The 17695-nt window shown below is 38.1% G+C and overlaps 1 protein-coding gene across 1 annotated transcript in view; it reads right to left on the reverse strand.

Moving 5' to 3' along the window:
- The window catches only part of LOC122803798, a 287432-nt gene that overhangs the window by 49699 nt on the left and 220038 nt on the right, over positions 1-17695 (reverse strand). The window contains exon 5 of the mRNA XM_044073483.1: positions 14642-14915. Coding sequence (XP_043929418.1) covers positions 14642-14915 — 274 coding nt within the window. The remainder of the gene's footprint in view (positions 1-14641; positions 14916-17695) is intronic.

The following is a 17695-nucleotide window of genomic DNA, read 5'->3' on the forward strand; positions in this document are numbered from 1 at the left end:
GGTCCCATGGAGACTATTTTTTTGCCTTTGAGAGGGCATTAAACACCTGCTCCCTGGTGATGAGGGAAGGGGGGGCAGGTGCCAGGATGTCCTGGTTTCTGATGGGGGGAAGGGGGTGAAGTATTCACTGAACCTGTCTAACAGTAGGTTGGCTGTATCTATGGCGTTTGTGTATGTGGTGTTATTGACTACCAGTTCAGAGCAAATTTTGGTGTTATCTTTCACACTGCGGATGTATATGAAGAAGGCCTTGTGATTGTCCTTAGTGGATGTGGCCAATTTAGACTTCAACTAAGACTTAAGTTCTACAGGCTGCTGAGCTGGTAAACCCTCATGGGTCTTTCAGGAATATTCAAGTAAGGGACTAACCTCTAAGCTTTAGGATTGGCTTCTTGATTTTCCAGTCAACTCCAATGGACCCCCCATACACCATTGTCTTAACTGCCTTTAAATAAGTGACCCATTGAATGCAATGTATTAGACCAAGAACACTCATCCAACTACCTTCTTAATGGAATAAACTACTTGAAACTTCAACAGGATGTCTTTATTCCTCCCAGAGGGTATCGGATAGAGAGAGAGACACACAGACAGGTCTCTTGATCGGATAGCTAAAGTGAATTTATCTAGACAAACCCTTTCTACTACTCCTCGTTAGTCGTTTTACCCCTCTGGGTTACAGGTGGGATGCAAGTCTTGACTTGAGCCTTCTGATTACCCCCATTTTCTATTCAAGAAAAATAAAAAACAGTGGAAAGATCTACAGTCAAAGATGATTAATAATAAATTGAAAGGCATTAAACAAGTTCATATGGGAAATTAATATGAGACTGGAAGAGATTTTTTCTTTTAAATATTGCATGAAGTTGGCTAGGTTTATATAGGTCCTAGGGCCAAATAGCCTAGTACCTACCTATGAACCTATGAAGTAAAATTAGACTACAAGCTCTGAAAACAAAATGTAAATTTATTCTGGGTAATATTACTTTTACTAAGAATATACAAGCAAACTTTAAGTAGACTGCATGGAGTATAAAACTACCTTTACAAACACTACCAAGCAAAGACACTACACCTTCTGGACTTTGCTGCATACTTAGGAGCTATACACGTGTCCTCCAATTGTACTTTTGTAAAATGCTTTTCTAGTCTTTCTTCCCAATCTTTTCTAACCTCCTCCAATTGATTATTATAATTATCATGCAATATTTTATATCTATGCCCTACTAATTATCCCTTTTTTAACAGCAGCTTTGGTTTCAGGTTAAACAAAGTCTAATATGGTTTGTTTATATCGTTTTTAACTTCTCCAAGACTTTTGGGTTTCTAATACCATGACAGGAATGGACTCCATTCCTAAGACAAGGCAAGATTAAAGTTCATAAAATTAGTATTATTTCAATTTTTGATGTTAGCCAGAAATCTACCCACAATGTGCCTAGTAATGACTCTTTCTGCAGTTCATATGGAGCTATATGTATCTGTAACATATCCTTTTCTACTTTTCCTCCGTTTTCTTCTTTTTTATATTGTAAAATTTTCCATGACCGGATGACTTTGCCTGCATTTCTCTTCAAATATCTTTGGTGCTGCTTTTTTTGTATTGATTAGTTTTGCTTTCTCCTTTGCATAAATATGGCACCATGTTAAATCTTTTTCTTTCCCATGTCCATATTTAGTCTTCAGATGTCTCCTGCTCCTCCTGATTCTCCTTACTTTGGGGACTCGTTTCACCATGCAGTGATGTAACCTGCGTTAGACTTTCTGTACTAAATTCTTCACTTCGCAGGTATTCCATAACTTCATCCATCTTTTGTTCCATAACTTCATCCATCTTTTGTTCCATAACTTCATCCATCTTTTGTTCCATAACTTCATCCATCTTTTGTTCTATGTTCCCTCTTTGTGATCTTATTTTTTTGTGAATTTTTTTATATATGGATACCTTTTTGCTTGTATTTCTCCTTAAATATCTTTGGCACTGCCTTTTTCTGTTGATTAATTCATCTTTCTCCTTTGCATAAATACTGCACCATATCAGATTTCGCTCTTTCTTATCCATGTCCATATTTCTTTTTTATACCTTTCAGAAGTCTCTAGATGTTATCCTTTATATTTTCACACTTCCGCATTCATGTCTTTTCCAAACGGACCAAGGTTTCTTGGTCTATATAATGCTTTTTATCAATGTTGTATAAATGAACACAAATTATTTGAAGCTTCTGACAATTTTTCTTGTGGAAGTATTTTTCTTTCTTCTAATTTCTCAATCTTTTTGCATGGCATCTGTCTAAAAATTCTGGGCTTCTTGCATAATAGTAACAATACACAATTTTTTATCCTCAATAGTCCACTCTATTGTCTTTATGGCTCTTCAGTTTCTGTGATTTTTGTGGACTGCTACTTCCTTATGCAACAGGAGGGCCATACTCCCCTGGGGCCTGGCCTAGCCCCATTGCAGCTTCAGTGTCTTAAGGATTCTACATGGTAATTTTTTCCAGTCCTGTCACCAGTGTGCCTACCAAGATTGGGCAATTTTTTGCCTGGGTCTTGTGCACCCATCTCATTTTTTAACCTATTTCTGTCCATGATATATTCTATATAAAACACAGTCTATATATTAGTGCAATCTTGGTAAGATTTTGTGAAAAACAGGTGCACTTCATGAAGGTGATCACCAAGAATTGATGAATTCAGTTCCAGCAATCCTATTCTCCTTTGTGTGCTGAATTCCCTCCATTTGGACCATTGTTTTTTTATTAATGTAGGTGTGCTTATGTTTTAAGTGACAATTTAATAATGGAGTTTAAAAAGATGCAGGAAGTAAGAAGGTTGGTGAGTGCTGAAAAATATGAAGGCATGATAAGACTACTGCTGAAGTTAAGAAAAATGCATAATGCAGGAAGAAAATGCAAATGTTATTGAATGTTTTATTAATATACGAGAACTCAAACTGCTTTTAAATCTTAATGAATAAGTAAACTTATTTTTTTTAGAGTTTAAAAGAAATTGTTTGACCGTCCATCTATATTAATTTGTCCCTTCTTTCAGCTTTGTACAAGTCTTTCAGTGGCCTTCAAGGCACCATACTTGATATTTCTACTGCCATGACCTTCAAGGCACCATACTTGATATTTCTACTGCCATGACCTTAGCTGCTATCAGATCTGATCTTAGATTTATGCAAATTAGGCAGCTGCCTAGGGTGCACTTGTGTCTCTTTTTACCCCTTTTATTTAATAAAAAATGGTAAGGATTACAAAAATTACATGAATTGATTAACCAACTACACTCCTTCCTGTTAGATGATGACTACTGAAAGCCTATCCATATTAAACAGAAATGAAGTTGTGGGTAGTAGCACCAGAGCAACAAGTGTTTGGATCAGGTTGCATCAGGGTAGTGTTTGACAGTATGATGCAAGTTTTTTTTTATATATATATAAAAGACCCTTTTGCAGGGCAAGTAGAGTACCTGCCATGGGTTTACCCTGCAAATGGGACCACTGTCAATGGCTCAGCATTCACAATGTCCTTATCCCGCTCAGCTATACCTCTCAACTGTCCCTGACTTTGGCCTCATTTTTGCACTGTCCCTCTCAAAAATTTTTGATTTCTGGAAATTACTATGATTACAGTCACCAATGCCAGACAGAATTTTATCATTCAGAAAATGCATAATGATGCAAAAGGCAGTCTTCAACTCCATCTCTAGCTTCAACTACTCTGCCTTCACTATCCATGTTCCTGTTCTATACATTACTACTGGTCGCACCACTGTTTTGTGCACCTTATTTTTTTCAGCTTCTTTGACCTTCTGTCACACACTACCCCTGACACAGTGCTAACTGGTTGTATCACCAGAGAATAGCTTTGACCTCCTCATTCAGACTTCCCTTCTACTCAACCATCCCCTATCCCTCATGCAGAAATTTAAAATTAGAAAATTACTCTATCCTTGACGATCAGCAGTTCCCTTTATGGCTTAAGTAACTCATAACAGCTGAGTGACGCCTCCAGGTACTTGTTCAATTACATCCTACTGATGCCTGTAGGTGCCGATATTGCTTGGTCATATTTGCATTCATTCCAAAACCATGCTTCTTACAAAGTATTAAAACATTTCATCTTAAAGCTTACACAATGGCAAACACAGTTATATTGATTTGACCTCTGTCTACTCTAGGTAAATAATTTTGTAAATCTCAACAACCAAGTAGCACAGAGAGAACAGCTTAGCCTTGTATGAAAGCTCTCAGCTGGATGAACAAAATGTTAACAGTATGTGTGTCAGTCATGAAGGGCAATGGATTAGCAAGGAGGAAGTAAGGATAGCTATGAAGAGAATGAAGAATGGAAAGGCTGTTGGTCCAGATGACATACCTGTGGAAGCATGGAGGTGTTTAGGTGAAATGGCAGTGGAGTTTCTAACCAGATTGTTTAATGAAATCTTGGAAAGTGAAAGGATGCCTGAGGAATGGAGAAAAAGTGTTTTGGTACCGATTTTTAAGAATAAGGGTGATGTGCAGAGCTGCAGTAACTACAGAGGGATTAAATTGATCAGTCACAGCATGACATTATGGGAAAGAGTAGTGGAAGTTAGGTTAAGAAGGGACGTGATGATTAGTGATCAGCAGTATGGTTTCATGCCTGGAAAGAGCACTACAGATGCGATGTTTGCTCTGAGAGTGTTGGAGAAGTAACAGGTGGTCAGAAGGAGTTGCATTGTGTTTTTGTAGACTTAGAGAAAGCATACGACAGGGTGTCTAGAGAGGAGTTGTGGTATTGTATGAGGAAGTCAGGAGTGTCAGAAGTATGTAAGAGTGGTACAGGATATGTACAAGGGTAGTGGGACAGCGGTGAGGTCTGCGGTAGGAGTGGTGGATGCGTTTAAGGTGGAAGTGGGATTACATCAAGGATCAGCTCTGAGCCATTTCTTATTTGCAATGGTGATGGACAGGTTGACAGATGAGATCAGACAGAAGTCCCCATGAACTATGATGTTTGCAGATGACATTGCGATCTGTAGTGAGGGTAGGGAACAGGTGGAGACGACCCTGGAGAGATGGAGATATTCTCTAGAGAGAAGAGGAATGAAGGTCAGCAGGACTACGACAGAATATGTGTGTGAATGAGAGGGTGAATAGAGGAATGGTGAGGATGCAAGAAGTAGAGGTGGCGAAGATGGAGGAATTTGAATACTTGGGATCAATAGTTCAGAGTAATGTTGAGTGTGGAAGAGAGGTGAAGAAGAGAGTACAGGCAGGATGAAGTGGGTGGAGAAGTGTGTGCTAGGAGTGATTTGTGACAGACTAGTACCAGTAAGAGTGAAAGGGAAGGTCTACAAGAGGGTAGTGAGACTAGCTATGTTATATGGGTTGGAGACAGTGGCACTGACAAAAAGGCAGGAGTTAGAGCTGGATGTGGCAGAGTTAAAGATGCTAAGATTTGCACTGGGTATGACGAGGATGGACAGGATAAGGAATAAGTATATTAGAGGGTCAGCCCAGGTTGCAAGGTTTGGAGACAAAGCTAGAGAGGCAAGATTACGTTGGTTTGGACATATGCTGAGGAGGGATGCTGAGTATATTGGGAAACAGATGCTAAGGATGAAGCTACCAGGTAACAGGAAAAGAGGAAGGCCTAAGATAAGGTTTATGGATGTGGTGAGGGAAGACATGCATGTGGTTGGGTATGACAGAGCAAGATGCAGAGGACAGGAAGAAATGGAAACAGATGATCTGCTGTGGCAAACCCTAATGGGAACAGCCGAAAGAAGATGATGATGTGTGCAACTTGAGTAGTTGCTGAGATATTGTAAGCTGTTTACAAAATATTACGAACTTCATAGTTAGTGACTTAGAACATGCTGCTTAAGACCTAGAACCTAAAAAATACTATCATTATGAAAATAGTTTGTCCTGAAGAATTTGGAATTTACACTTAGTAACATCTATGGTTCCAGAGATATAAACGTTTGTTTGAAATGTCAGGACATAGTTTTATTCTATCAAAAAGAATAGGCTCCACCCATTAACAGTTATAGTGCAAACTTAGAGAGCTCCACTGGAGGGAACTTCGTATTTAAAGACATTTACCGAGGTCGTGGTGATGCAGCAGTTAGCATGGTCTCCTCACAGCAAGAGTTTCTCTCGTTCGACTCTCAGCTGGAGCGCCTTCCTTGTGGAGTCTGCATGTCCTCCCCGCAGTCAAGTGACATTTAAAGACATGCAGGTAGGTGCGTGCTTGAATGGGTGTGCCTTCTTTGAAGGTTGAGCATCAGGCTGGCAACTCGGCACCGTAAAAATCCACTGCCAATCATTAGTGGACTGGAGCTCCACTGTGGCGACCCCTAATCGGGAAAAGGCGGAAGATATTACACTTTTACCATTCCAATTGTTAATTTATCACCATTCTGACAAATAAAATATCACTCTGAGTGACTCAAAATCTTAGGGGAGCATTCAGAAACACTTAACACGTGAATGTGTATGCCTTCTATTTTTACTCCCATATATATTTATATATACATACATTCACACAGATCCAATGCATTTCATTCTTCTTAGGAAAAAAGTTAAAATGAATGAAGAAAATGCTAAGGAAAACACCAACTGCATTAGAGATGGTAGTACCGGTTAACCAGGTCAGACTCTAAAAATAACCCAAGTACAAATATAACTAAACTATAAAATTAACTAATCTTAACATAAGCCTCACAAAAGTACTAACATTCATCAAATGAATGAGTTTTCACTTAAACATATGAAAACTTAAAATCACAACAGAAAAACCTTACGAAAAACCTATGCAATCTACCTGAAGTACTAAGTGGTAACTGAAGCAATTAACATAGCCCATTAAAAGCGATAGAAAACACTTAGAAATGGATATAAATGGAATGCTTAGGGATCTTCTTTGTGTAACAAAAGAAATTCTTGCATTACAGGATTAGGGAACTTGGCTTGTAATGCAAAGCCACTCAAGACCACCATCTATTTCATATTATGAATATTTAGTTTTTTTTTTTTTTTTACAGAACGTTGACTTTTCATGCTTATAATAAACAGAAGGAGTAGCTCACAGGTTAATTTAACAAACACAATCCATTTAAAGTATGGGCTTACAACCCACCATCTGTGACCAGTTTACAAGGCTGACCAGGACCTTAACCCTGGGGGGTAAGTGGGAGAGAAATGCCTGTTTGTAGAAGTAAAAATCTTAGAGTAATGGCAAATCTGGAAATACAGATTGTAGGCTAAAAGGTGCAGCATGATCAAAATAACCAAAACTGCCAAGATCTCTGCAGTCCACTGCTCTTATAACATTACAATTCTCCTGGGAACATAGTGGAGCACCCTGATGCAATGCAGCCCAGCATGTAGACTGGCCACTGCACAGTGACCCAAGAAATATATCCCCCTCCATCCCACCAGACACTATAGAGCTGCCTTCTTACCCCATTCTCCATGGTTCAGTCACTGGCCACACAAATTATACTCCATTCAATCTTTTTCTGTTGTCAGGGCTCTGGTGCATCTTCTGTGTCCTTCAAACCATGTTTCTCAAAGCACACAAATATAATATGCACCTTAAAGTTCAGTCCTTGGCATGCACATCTTTTAACATTATTCATTTATGACACTTCTATACCACTTCTACAACAGATGGACACAGTGTAGTAAGTCACTCCCCTAACCTTCCACCTCATTCAGTCTCCAGCACATAGACTTTTGTATTGTATCCCTTCATTACCTTGCACATCAGCAGCTAGCACAAACACCTGTTCCCCTCGCAATACAATTCTATTGCTGTTTCATCCTCAGTATGCAAACAAAGTGAAATAAACCCCTCTCACTCGCCTAGTAAAATGCTTAAGACTATAATTTGCCCCCAAGTATAAGCCTGGGCTCATTCTATTCAAGAAACGTTTGAACTGAAATAATTGCTGGTTTCACAAATTATGAGTAGTGATAGAAGTGAGAATTTCAGAGATGACCAGGGGTGTATATTTTTGGCCAGAGGGTGACAAGTGGGGTGCAGCAAGGGCTGCCGTTTTAGAATGCTCTATATAACGTACATGCTTTGCATGCTAACATTTTTTATTGCTTATTAACCTGCTATGCGAATGGAATGTAAATGAACCCTTTTAAGCCATAACCCCTGCAAAGGTATAGTTTATATGCAAGGGAAAAAAGATATACAAATCATAACTAGTGAAAAGGTAACAAGGTACACAGAGTTAAGAGGAAACCATTACAAAAATAAGTGAATAGACTAATACAATCCTTGTCATTACTAATGAATCTATTAAGCAAAACCTAAAAATGCAGTGCAGCAAAAAGAAATATGTAAGCAAAATACTAGACTGCATAAGGCATCTGTAACAATTAATGTAAAATAAGTAAAAGTATAACAATGCATAGTAAACCATCTTCTATAGCTAGTAAATAATGCAAGTATACAATTAGTCATGCTCTGTCTAGACCAGTAGTAGAGTATTTCAAACTACAAACAGCATGCTCTGTACTCTGAATCAGAGGAATTCAACACTGCAGATTTTATAAAACTGGAGGGTGGTGAGCTGTCCCTCCCTCCCAAAAAAAAACAACTTGCCACACAAGACAGGTATGGAGGATATTGGGGAGCTGTAGCCCCTCTGACACACAATAGAAATCAGACATGACATACAGTAATACAATGTTATGTTCATGCTTAAGTACTTGTAAAACAGATTTACACACATCCATTCTGCCATCTCAACACAGACAGAGAAAAGGTGGACAAGACTACGCTACCCTCTCCATGGCTGGCATCAAACCAGTGGCAACAATTTCCATGGCTGGCATCAAACCAGTGGCAACAAGTTAATGAATGCAAGATGCTTTTCATTACGTGTCTGTATACAATACTCCATTAACCCTGGCTGTGGCTAAAATATGACAGCTTTGTAATCAGTTCATTACCTTTGTCAATTAAATAAAGCAGAGTAAGGTAAGGGAGCCATTCAAAAAAGAATTAAAATTTAGCAGTAACTGCATGTCCTCACTTAAGAGTCAATGAGCTATAAAAAATATGAAGCATGCATGCTGCAGACATGAAAATATTAGCTAATGGATTACGAGGGGGGTGTTACAGTACGTTAGGAATATAATATCATGAAATATTGCTATCTTAGACTGCAGAGTTTCTACTGTAGAAGTCTGCAAATGTACACGTCTGGATTCAATCCAGTCAAGAAACATTTGAACTAGGACTGTACACTCCATGAAAATCAAGAGAGATGCTTAGAAGTGAGAACTCTAGAGAGAGAGAAAAAGATGGTAAGGGGGTTTTTTTTTTTTTTGGCCAGCACATGACAAGTGGGGTGCAACATTGTCAACAGAAAATAAAAACTTGGGGTTAGCAGGATAATGCTTATTATGTGAATTGCTTTGGAAAGGACAGAGACAGAGCAAATAATCTACCCTAAGGCACCTAAACCTTAAAGGGCACTATGGTGGATTGAGGCAGACATTTTCTAAGGTATTTGGGAAGCTGGATGACTGGTCCCATAGACACTCAGTTTTGTGGCAGGGCTGCCCACCTGGGGTGCAGTAACCCAAGAGATGGGATGGGGATAGAAAAGGATTTGGGTGGGTTATTTACAGAGGAACTTATGTGAAATGTTTATGGCAAAGGCTAATAAAATGTTTGATTATATGGTGGTGGTGGGGGGTCTGATTACAGAGACAGATCATTATGCCATTATATAATGCATGAATGTAGCCTTCATTGGTGTAGTCTCCAAGGGTAAATCACCACTTGCTCTAAAGGAGAATAGCAAAACCTTTTCAACTATGTTAGAACTCTTAGAAACAAAATCTGCCACTATACTGAACTGATGTACAACACATACTCAGCCCGAGGACACAACGTACTAGCAGACAGCTTTATCTCAGACTTCCCTCCTCATGTAGCCTTTAAATAATCCCCTCCTCATGTATCCTCTAAATAATCCCCCATATACAGTCATGTTTGCCACCTCCTCCTCAGATCACCTCTGAGCAAGTTCTGAGAATACTCTCCAAGACCAAGAACACTAGTTCCATGGTTTCAGACAATGTGCCTAGCTACTTTCTTGTAAACAGGAAACAGCGTCTTACTGACTTGCAATTAAATCAGTTTAACCTCCACTAGAGGCATGGAAAACAACTTGGGTCATTCTACTACAAGGGCAGACCCACCACCAATTCTAGCAACTGTAGACCTGCAAGTCTAACCAGCCTTATTTGTAAAGCAGTTGCATATCATTATCAAACTTGTAAACAATGTCATTGTCAGCCTATGAATCCCTAAATGATATTCCGTTTTGGTTTGTAAAAGGGAGATTTTACCCCTAAACTTAACAGACTCTCCAAAAAAATTACCAAGGTCCAGGACAAAGGGAAATCAATGCATCACTTACCTTCACATGGAGAAAGCCTTTGACACTATCCCAAATTCTGGCATTAATAGCAAACTAAAAATAAACCCTGAATAGCAAACTGCCTCACTAGCAGAATCAAGTCTGTCAATACATGGTGCATAGCATCATCTAAAAGGCTTTTTACTAATGTGGTTTCCCAGGGATCTGTTCTGAAGGGACTTCTGTTCATTATTTATGTCTCTGATGACACATCTGACATCATGGACCTGTGGCTGACCAAGTCTGCAGATATTTCCAAACTTGGAGTAATCATACCCTCCACTGGACTCCCAGATCTTCCAATAAGGCCTAACACATGCAAACAAATGATGCCAGGACCATAGCCTTAAAAAAAAAAAAAAAAAAAAAAAAAATGATGGGGTTCATACTTATTGCATATTGAGTAACAACTTAATTGCAGTTCTCTCAGAAGTGAAAACAGAAACTCAGAAGAGAGCCAGTAAATTCATATTTTCAGGTAAATTTCAGTAACTAGCTAGTAAGTGCAGTGCCTGGATGCTAGCAAAAAGATTCAGACAACCTGAAAGAAAATCAGTCACAAAAAGATGAGGAAAAACACTTGGTACAAGACATGACTTTCAGTAACCTAGAGGGAAAAAAGTCAAATGTACTCAGTTGATTAACACAAATGAAACACTGAAGGAGTACACCAACTCCAATAACAAAAAGATTGGAAAAAATGGAGGAAGCTTTAAAAAGATTCAGATGAGGTGATTGATAGGTCAAAATGAAGAAAAGTCTGGCTGAATATGAGACTGCTCAAGAAAATATGTTTTAAAAAAATAGAATTAGAGGACAGAGCATGTAGGGAAAAACCTGAGATGTTCTGCTGTATCAGAGAAGCTGGAAGGAATAGACTATTAAATTTCATGAAAGCACAAATAAGCAAATGGACTGGTATTCCACAACAGCTGTTAATTGAAATGGCACATCGTGTGTATGCTCCAAACCTGGCCATGAGAAAGCAACCTTGACCTTTAATAGTAAAGATGCAATCTTGCCAGCAGGAGTTGATTCTGACAAAACTGTGGCAAGAAGGACAAAGTACTGAAAGTGGGAGACAGCAGAGTATTTGTGGAAAATGATTGCTCACTGTACACTAGGCAGAAGAGGAGTACATTTATTCCACTAATAAGGGAATGTTGAGAAGTAGGTGTGAAATTAACTGTTGTACCCAGCCATTTCAAAATATTCTTTCCTGGAGAGACAAAATCATTTTTGATGCACAGCATGCCAAGAAGGAAATATAAAAGCTTGTCCAACAAAAAGTGAGTTATGAAACCGAAGAAGATTCTGCTTCTTGTTCTTCCAGTAATTAAAGATCACAGAGAGACTGTGCCAGTGAAACATTTTCCAATGTTTCAATAGAAAATGCTTGAGGCACAGAAAAAAAGCCTAAAAATTGACTTGAAGAATCAGGCATACATTGGAAAAGAAGCAAAGACTAGATTTTGGAGCTGGAGATCAACAGGAATTCAGAAACTGACAAATATGTGTGGGATTACAAAGCATTAATTACATTTGTGAAATAGGACAGCACAAGAAAACCTGGATATATTGGACTTTGGACTTTGACTTTGTTAAACCTGTAGGGACTCTAAAGCATATTCCCTACTTCATGCCATTAATATTTAGGAGAATATTTGAGGGAGGAAAAGGAAGGAGAGAGTCAACTGTAAGTAAAACAAAATGGTGTTCAATTGTAGTGTTTTTATAATGCATGATATAATCTGCATGTAATAAAGTAAAGTTGTCTCAATTTTCCAATGGTAATGGGCATACTAAAGTAAACAGATGCTCCTGTTTAGTTTTCTTTTTTTTTTTCCTTCTTTAAAATGTATAAAAGAAGGCAGGATTTGAATGATCTACATAATATTTGACAGTGACTGAGTAGATTATAAGGGATGTATAACATTTGCAACTAAAATTATGTCAATATGGTTTGTTTTCATTTATATAAATGCATGATTATTAACTCATTCCCTCCAGTACAGCTCTTTTGAGTGTGTACCTTTAAATTCTCAGTGGGTGTGGCTTGAGCCTTTAATAAAAAATGAAGTTATCACCTCACAGTTCTAACAAATACTCATTGACAGAAATCAAATATCAGTACAGTTGTAGTTGCTATCATATATGTTTTGAGATAAAATATTCAGATACCTTGGATGTAGCATGGTTTTGGAATTAATGCAAATATGAACAAACAATATTTGACGCCTAGAGGCACAGTAGGAGGTAAAACCGCCTGGAGGCGCAATCTGCTGTAAGGAGATAAATTATCAACATAGACAAAGATGTTTCTTGTTTAATAAAAATAAATAGGTTCACAGGTAAGTACTAGGCTAGCTGCTCTTGTGGGACATTTTAATCTAGCCACTTTCCTTTTCTGTGCTCAAAATAACCTATCTCATGTGGTAATAGATTGACCTTGCCCATCCCATGATTGATAATTATATATTACCTCTAAAGGGAATAACTGGGATTATAGCATAGATAAATTCTTTCTCATGCATGGGTCCCCTCAAATTAATTGTCACATCTGTCCATTACAGGGGACAGTCCTGGGGGAAAATGTTCCGTTTCCCATCCATATATACAAGTTGCAGTTGAAAACGGCCAAGGATGAACTTTGTTTTATGTGAATGGGGAGTCTGTTGCATAGCAGGGGTATCTTCTATGAGACACGCTTGTCCCTCCAAACCATTCTGTTAATGTTGTAAAAGAGGTTTAGATCCCTAGACTGAGCATTTCTGATGCCATTTGACTTGATGTGCAGTAAATCCATCAGTAATCTGTCAGAGGATGCCTTGTATGTCAGATACAGGTCCACTTCTTAGCAGTCTGAAGGATACAGAGTAGTGGCAGGGCTTTGATTCAGTCAATGTAGGACATGTTTAGGCCTTGTATCCTTTTAGTAAGGTATCACTGTGGGCATTCCAGTTGCTGCATGTGTCTGGTCAGTTAGATGCCAAATAGGCCATTATATTCAATGACTGGCCAAATGAGAACAGAGTAAAGGGGAGAATGACTTCCCTAGATCTAGACACAATCCCTTTGAGCTGTAGTATATAGCATTTTCTTACAATAGAAAACATTTTGTCAAGTTAGGTCATTGTCCATATAAGTTCCCAAATCCCAAACTAGGTCAACTCTTAGGGGCATATTGCCAATGTAGTAGTTAAGTGGGATAGATGACTTCCCAAAGTATAAAATGATGCATTTTTTTGGCATTTAGTTTTAGACCATGATTTTGACACCAGTTATTCATTTGAGACAAACTTTCCTACATGATGGCCAAGTCATAGCCAATATTGGCATTTAGATATATTAACATCCTTTGGGAAACATAAGCACCCATGCACCTACCACACAGATGTTACTACTACTTTGAAATAATCATTAAGGACCTAGACCCTTTTGCAAAAAATTTTCTTTGACCACCATTGTATGTATTGTTGTAAGGAAGTTGTCCTATCTAGCCCAGTTTATCATTAGGGGCATTATCCCCCTTGAATCCTCTTATCAGACCCATAATCGAATATAGTACCCCCTTTAGGTATGTATGTGTCTAGGCATATGACTCAATTTGGGGGGAGGGTACAGTGATTCTTCACAAAGATAATCAAGGCTATGGTGTCCATGCATTATGCAGACTGCTTTAAGACAGTCTTCTTCAGTTTCATATAAACTCTTCAGGAAAGACAACTACCCTCAATTAAGTTGGTCCAGAGAGACCTCCTACACATTCACAATCCAAAAACCACCATGGTCACCCACACAGAAGTTGTAAACCTCCACTACTTCATTAACAAAACAGCTGGCAGGATAGATATGCTCCATCTCTCAAATAGTTCCTCCCTTCCAGAACAGACTTACCTTTTATGTTAAGCAATGCAACTCCTTGAACCTCTCCTGATACAACCTAGATGAGTGGATGAAAAACTGTAAATTCACTCTAGGTCTGACCACTCTATCCCTCATGGAAAAGGTTGCAAGTTACAAAATTTGTTAATAATAAAGTGCAGCAATTAGTGGGACTTTATTAGCCAGCCAACAGATATTAGCTGTTCAGCAGCTTAGTATGAATCTATTACAATGTGCTACTGCAGTCAGAACAGGAGTCTTTGCTGGAATCAACTAATGTGCTGATGTTTTGTATCAGGGAATGTTATACCTTCAAATCTTTGTGACAGACGACTTTTTGCCTTGATCAGCTTTTCTCGTGTGAGGACCAGCTCTGTTCCAGCAGGGCTATGATGAATTATTTCCTCTTCCTCTTGGAATTTCTTTATTTTGATTGCCTGAATGCTGTCTCCTCCATTAACAGAGATGTATAACTTTTTAGATGGAGGGGAGCTTCTTGTGAAATTTATCTGTTCATTGACCTCTGGCTGTGAATACTGACCCTTAACGTGCTCATCCCTTATGAGGTCAGGTGATTCTAAATCCTAGACAAACACACACAAAAAACAGAAATGTTAACACTACTGTAAGTTGCTCAGGATCAAACATGTTTAGTCCCTTTGTCAAACAAGAAAAAAAATTAACACGAAGTAATCTCCAACAGATATCCTAATTACAGGACCAACTCTGCAAATCATATTTGATTTCCTACAATCTAGCCAAAGGCAGATTGCCCAGACTTCAGACAATCCCAGAGACATTACTGCAATTTTGTCATTCATTAGCTACTGGAAGGAAGTATGCCTATAAAAGACATAAGCTTTCTATGCCTACTCCTCACCACAAAAAAAAATAAAGAAATGGTTAGCATCCAAGAAATGCTCTGTAGCAATTTAAGGAAGCCATAACAGAAAACAAAATAAATGCAAGATAAAAAAGACGTCTAAAGTTTCTAATATCTTGTATGAGACAAATGCATACAGAAATATACACACCGCAACATACAGCTTGTACTCTGTACACAAAGCATTACACCAACACTCGTGATCTTTCTTATTACTGCTTTCTTTAAAATTATAAATTTATTTTATTAGGTCACAGTCCCTATTAAACAGCTCAACACCCAAGCTTGGTACAGCACTGACTCCAAATGATTTTGCTCATCAACTGGGATTGCACTGTAGCATAAGTAGCTGGGTACTAGAGACAACAAGCCTTACCAGGATAATATTGTGAATATACTTACTGAACAGGACTGTACTGGAGTGTTGCATGTGTGTTGCACAAAAGGTATGGTACAGCACAAACTTCCAACTTTGCAATATAGGCACTAACATTTTGTAATCACTTTGCCAGAAAGAAATTGTATAAGAATAGACAAAAATACTTCTCAATTTATTTGCTGAAGAATTTGACACAAAGGCCTAAAGGTTAAATACCATTTTCGTTTATCCACTTGCTAACCAGGTAAACTCTCTGTATGAAGATTAGCCTTTTAGGAATGACTCTAGCGCGGTCTTAACTTACTCAAAGGCACACAACAGGCAGATGGAGGTGGATGGATTCAAACCCTGCTCTTTGACTAGAGGAAGCAGCTTAATAGCTCACAGCCTTAATTGCCAGGCAACTCAAAATTAATAGTATTCTTAAACTGTATTTTATAAGTTATAATAATTGCAGTAAATATTACATGTAATATTTGGTAAACATCCTACAATATCCCAGTAACCATTCAGGCTACATACATACAGCATTTTTGCCCATCTGTGAGCTTTTGTAGGAGGCTGTGCTGGTTTGTTGTGTTACTTGATTGTTGAGATACCCAATAAAACCTGAAAATAATAGTATACCTAAACATCATATGAAGAACAATCTCTCTTTAGTAGCACTAGACAGCAGTCAAATACCAGCGCAGTTGTGTTGCCCATCATATAAGCTTTAAGATGAAGTCTTTCAACAGTTTTTATATAGCATAGATTTGCAATTATTAATGCAAATATAAACATGCTGTGTTAAAAGACTAGAGGTGCCAATAGGATGTAGCAACATAAAGACATGGAGGTGCCAGTAAGCTGTAATAAATTAATAGACAGACATAAAATTGTAGAGAAGTTGCTTTCCCCAGAAATGCATAGTAAGTTGCTGAAAGGTTGCTTTACCAAGAACATGTATAGTGAATATACTGGAGCTGCTGAAAGAAATGCACTGGGGGAATTTTTTTTTTTTTTTTTTTTTTTGTGGTAAGACGTGCTTGCTCAACCAAAAAAAATGCTGATGCTAGGTATATGCAAGAAGTGCATACTGCAAAGTTGTGCTAAATTCTCAATTTCAAAAAATGGTTTACAGTAGTGTAAGCGAACAAGTAAACCAATGTACGGTGATGCACTGTGGTTCAAGATTATTCATCAATTTCAAAAAACTGTTGGAAATTCTCCAAATGAATAAAAAGTGTTGCTAATTATCTGCAAAGTGTGTAAATATGGTTCATTTAAAGTGAAGTAACTGGTTTATAGTGTTGAAAAACTGTGATGGTAAAGGTATACAGAGAGAAGTTGTTTCACTTGCTTTCTGAGAAAATAAATCAGGCAGGTCTGCAATGTGGAAAATCATTATACTGTGTTTTTTAAAACTACAGTGTAAGCAATATGTAAAGGATAATGATTCACAAGCTAGAGGCTCTGCGGTATTGTACTGCTGCACAGATATAAATGGAGTAACATTTCCATATTGTGTTGTTTCCCTGTGATTACCAAAGAAAGTCTATTGGGGAAGTCTTGTGGCATTTAAATGATCTGTGTTAAGACAAAAAAGGAAACAAATGTGGGAGCCTTTGCAGTAGAAAAAATGAGATTGTAGAGTACAAAGCTGTCAACTTTATAGTGTGCAAGGTGGAACCATAAAAAGCTGTTTTAGGTAATTCAAGGTATATAGGATATTGCCCCATGAAAAATACTGATTACATAAACTAGGTATCATTTGTATTTGTGAACTGTTCTGTGTTTAAAGAAAGCGAAACAATCGCCTGCTAACTGCTTTCTGAAGGAGACTCTGTTGCTCCTGTTGTACACTGTCTGCATTCAGCTGAAAGCTCTGCCAAGCTTGTTTGAAAGTAAAAGTAAAATAAAGAATGTGTGTAGTGCGTTTACTATCATTAAGTTGAGTTACAGGTGGTCAAGTCCACCTGCAGGAGTCCCACATTGCGAACATTGAACACAGACATTACAGACTGCACAACCTTGCCCACTTCTGGACCCATAGTAATGTTCATTCCTTAGTCCAGAGCATAGGAAGTTTGAGGTTCAGTGTTTCAATATACCTGAATTCA

Source organism: Protopterus annectens, chromosome 6.part0 (genome assembly GCF_019279795.1).
Source record: "Protopterus annectens isolate FY-2018-M chromosome 6.part0, PAN1.0, whole genome shotgun sequence".
Classification (NCBI taxonomy): Eukaryota; Metazoa; Chordata; order Ceratodontiformes; family Protopteridae; genus Protopterus; species Protopterus annectens.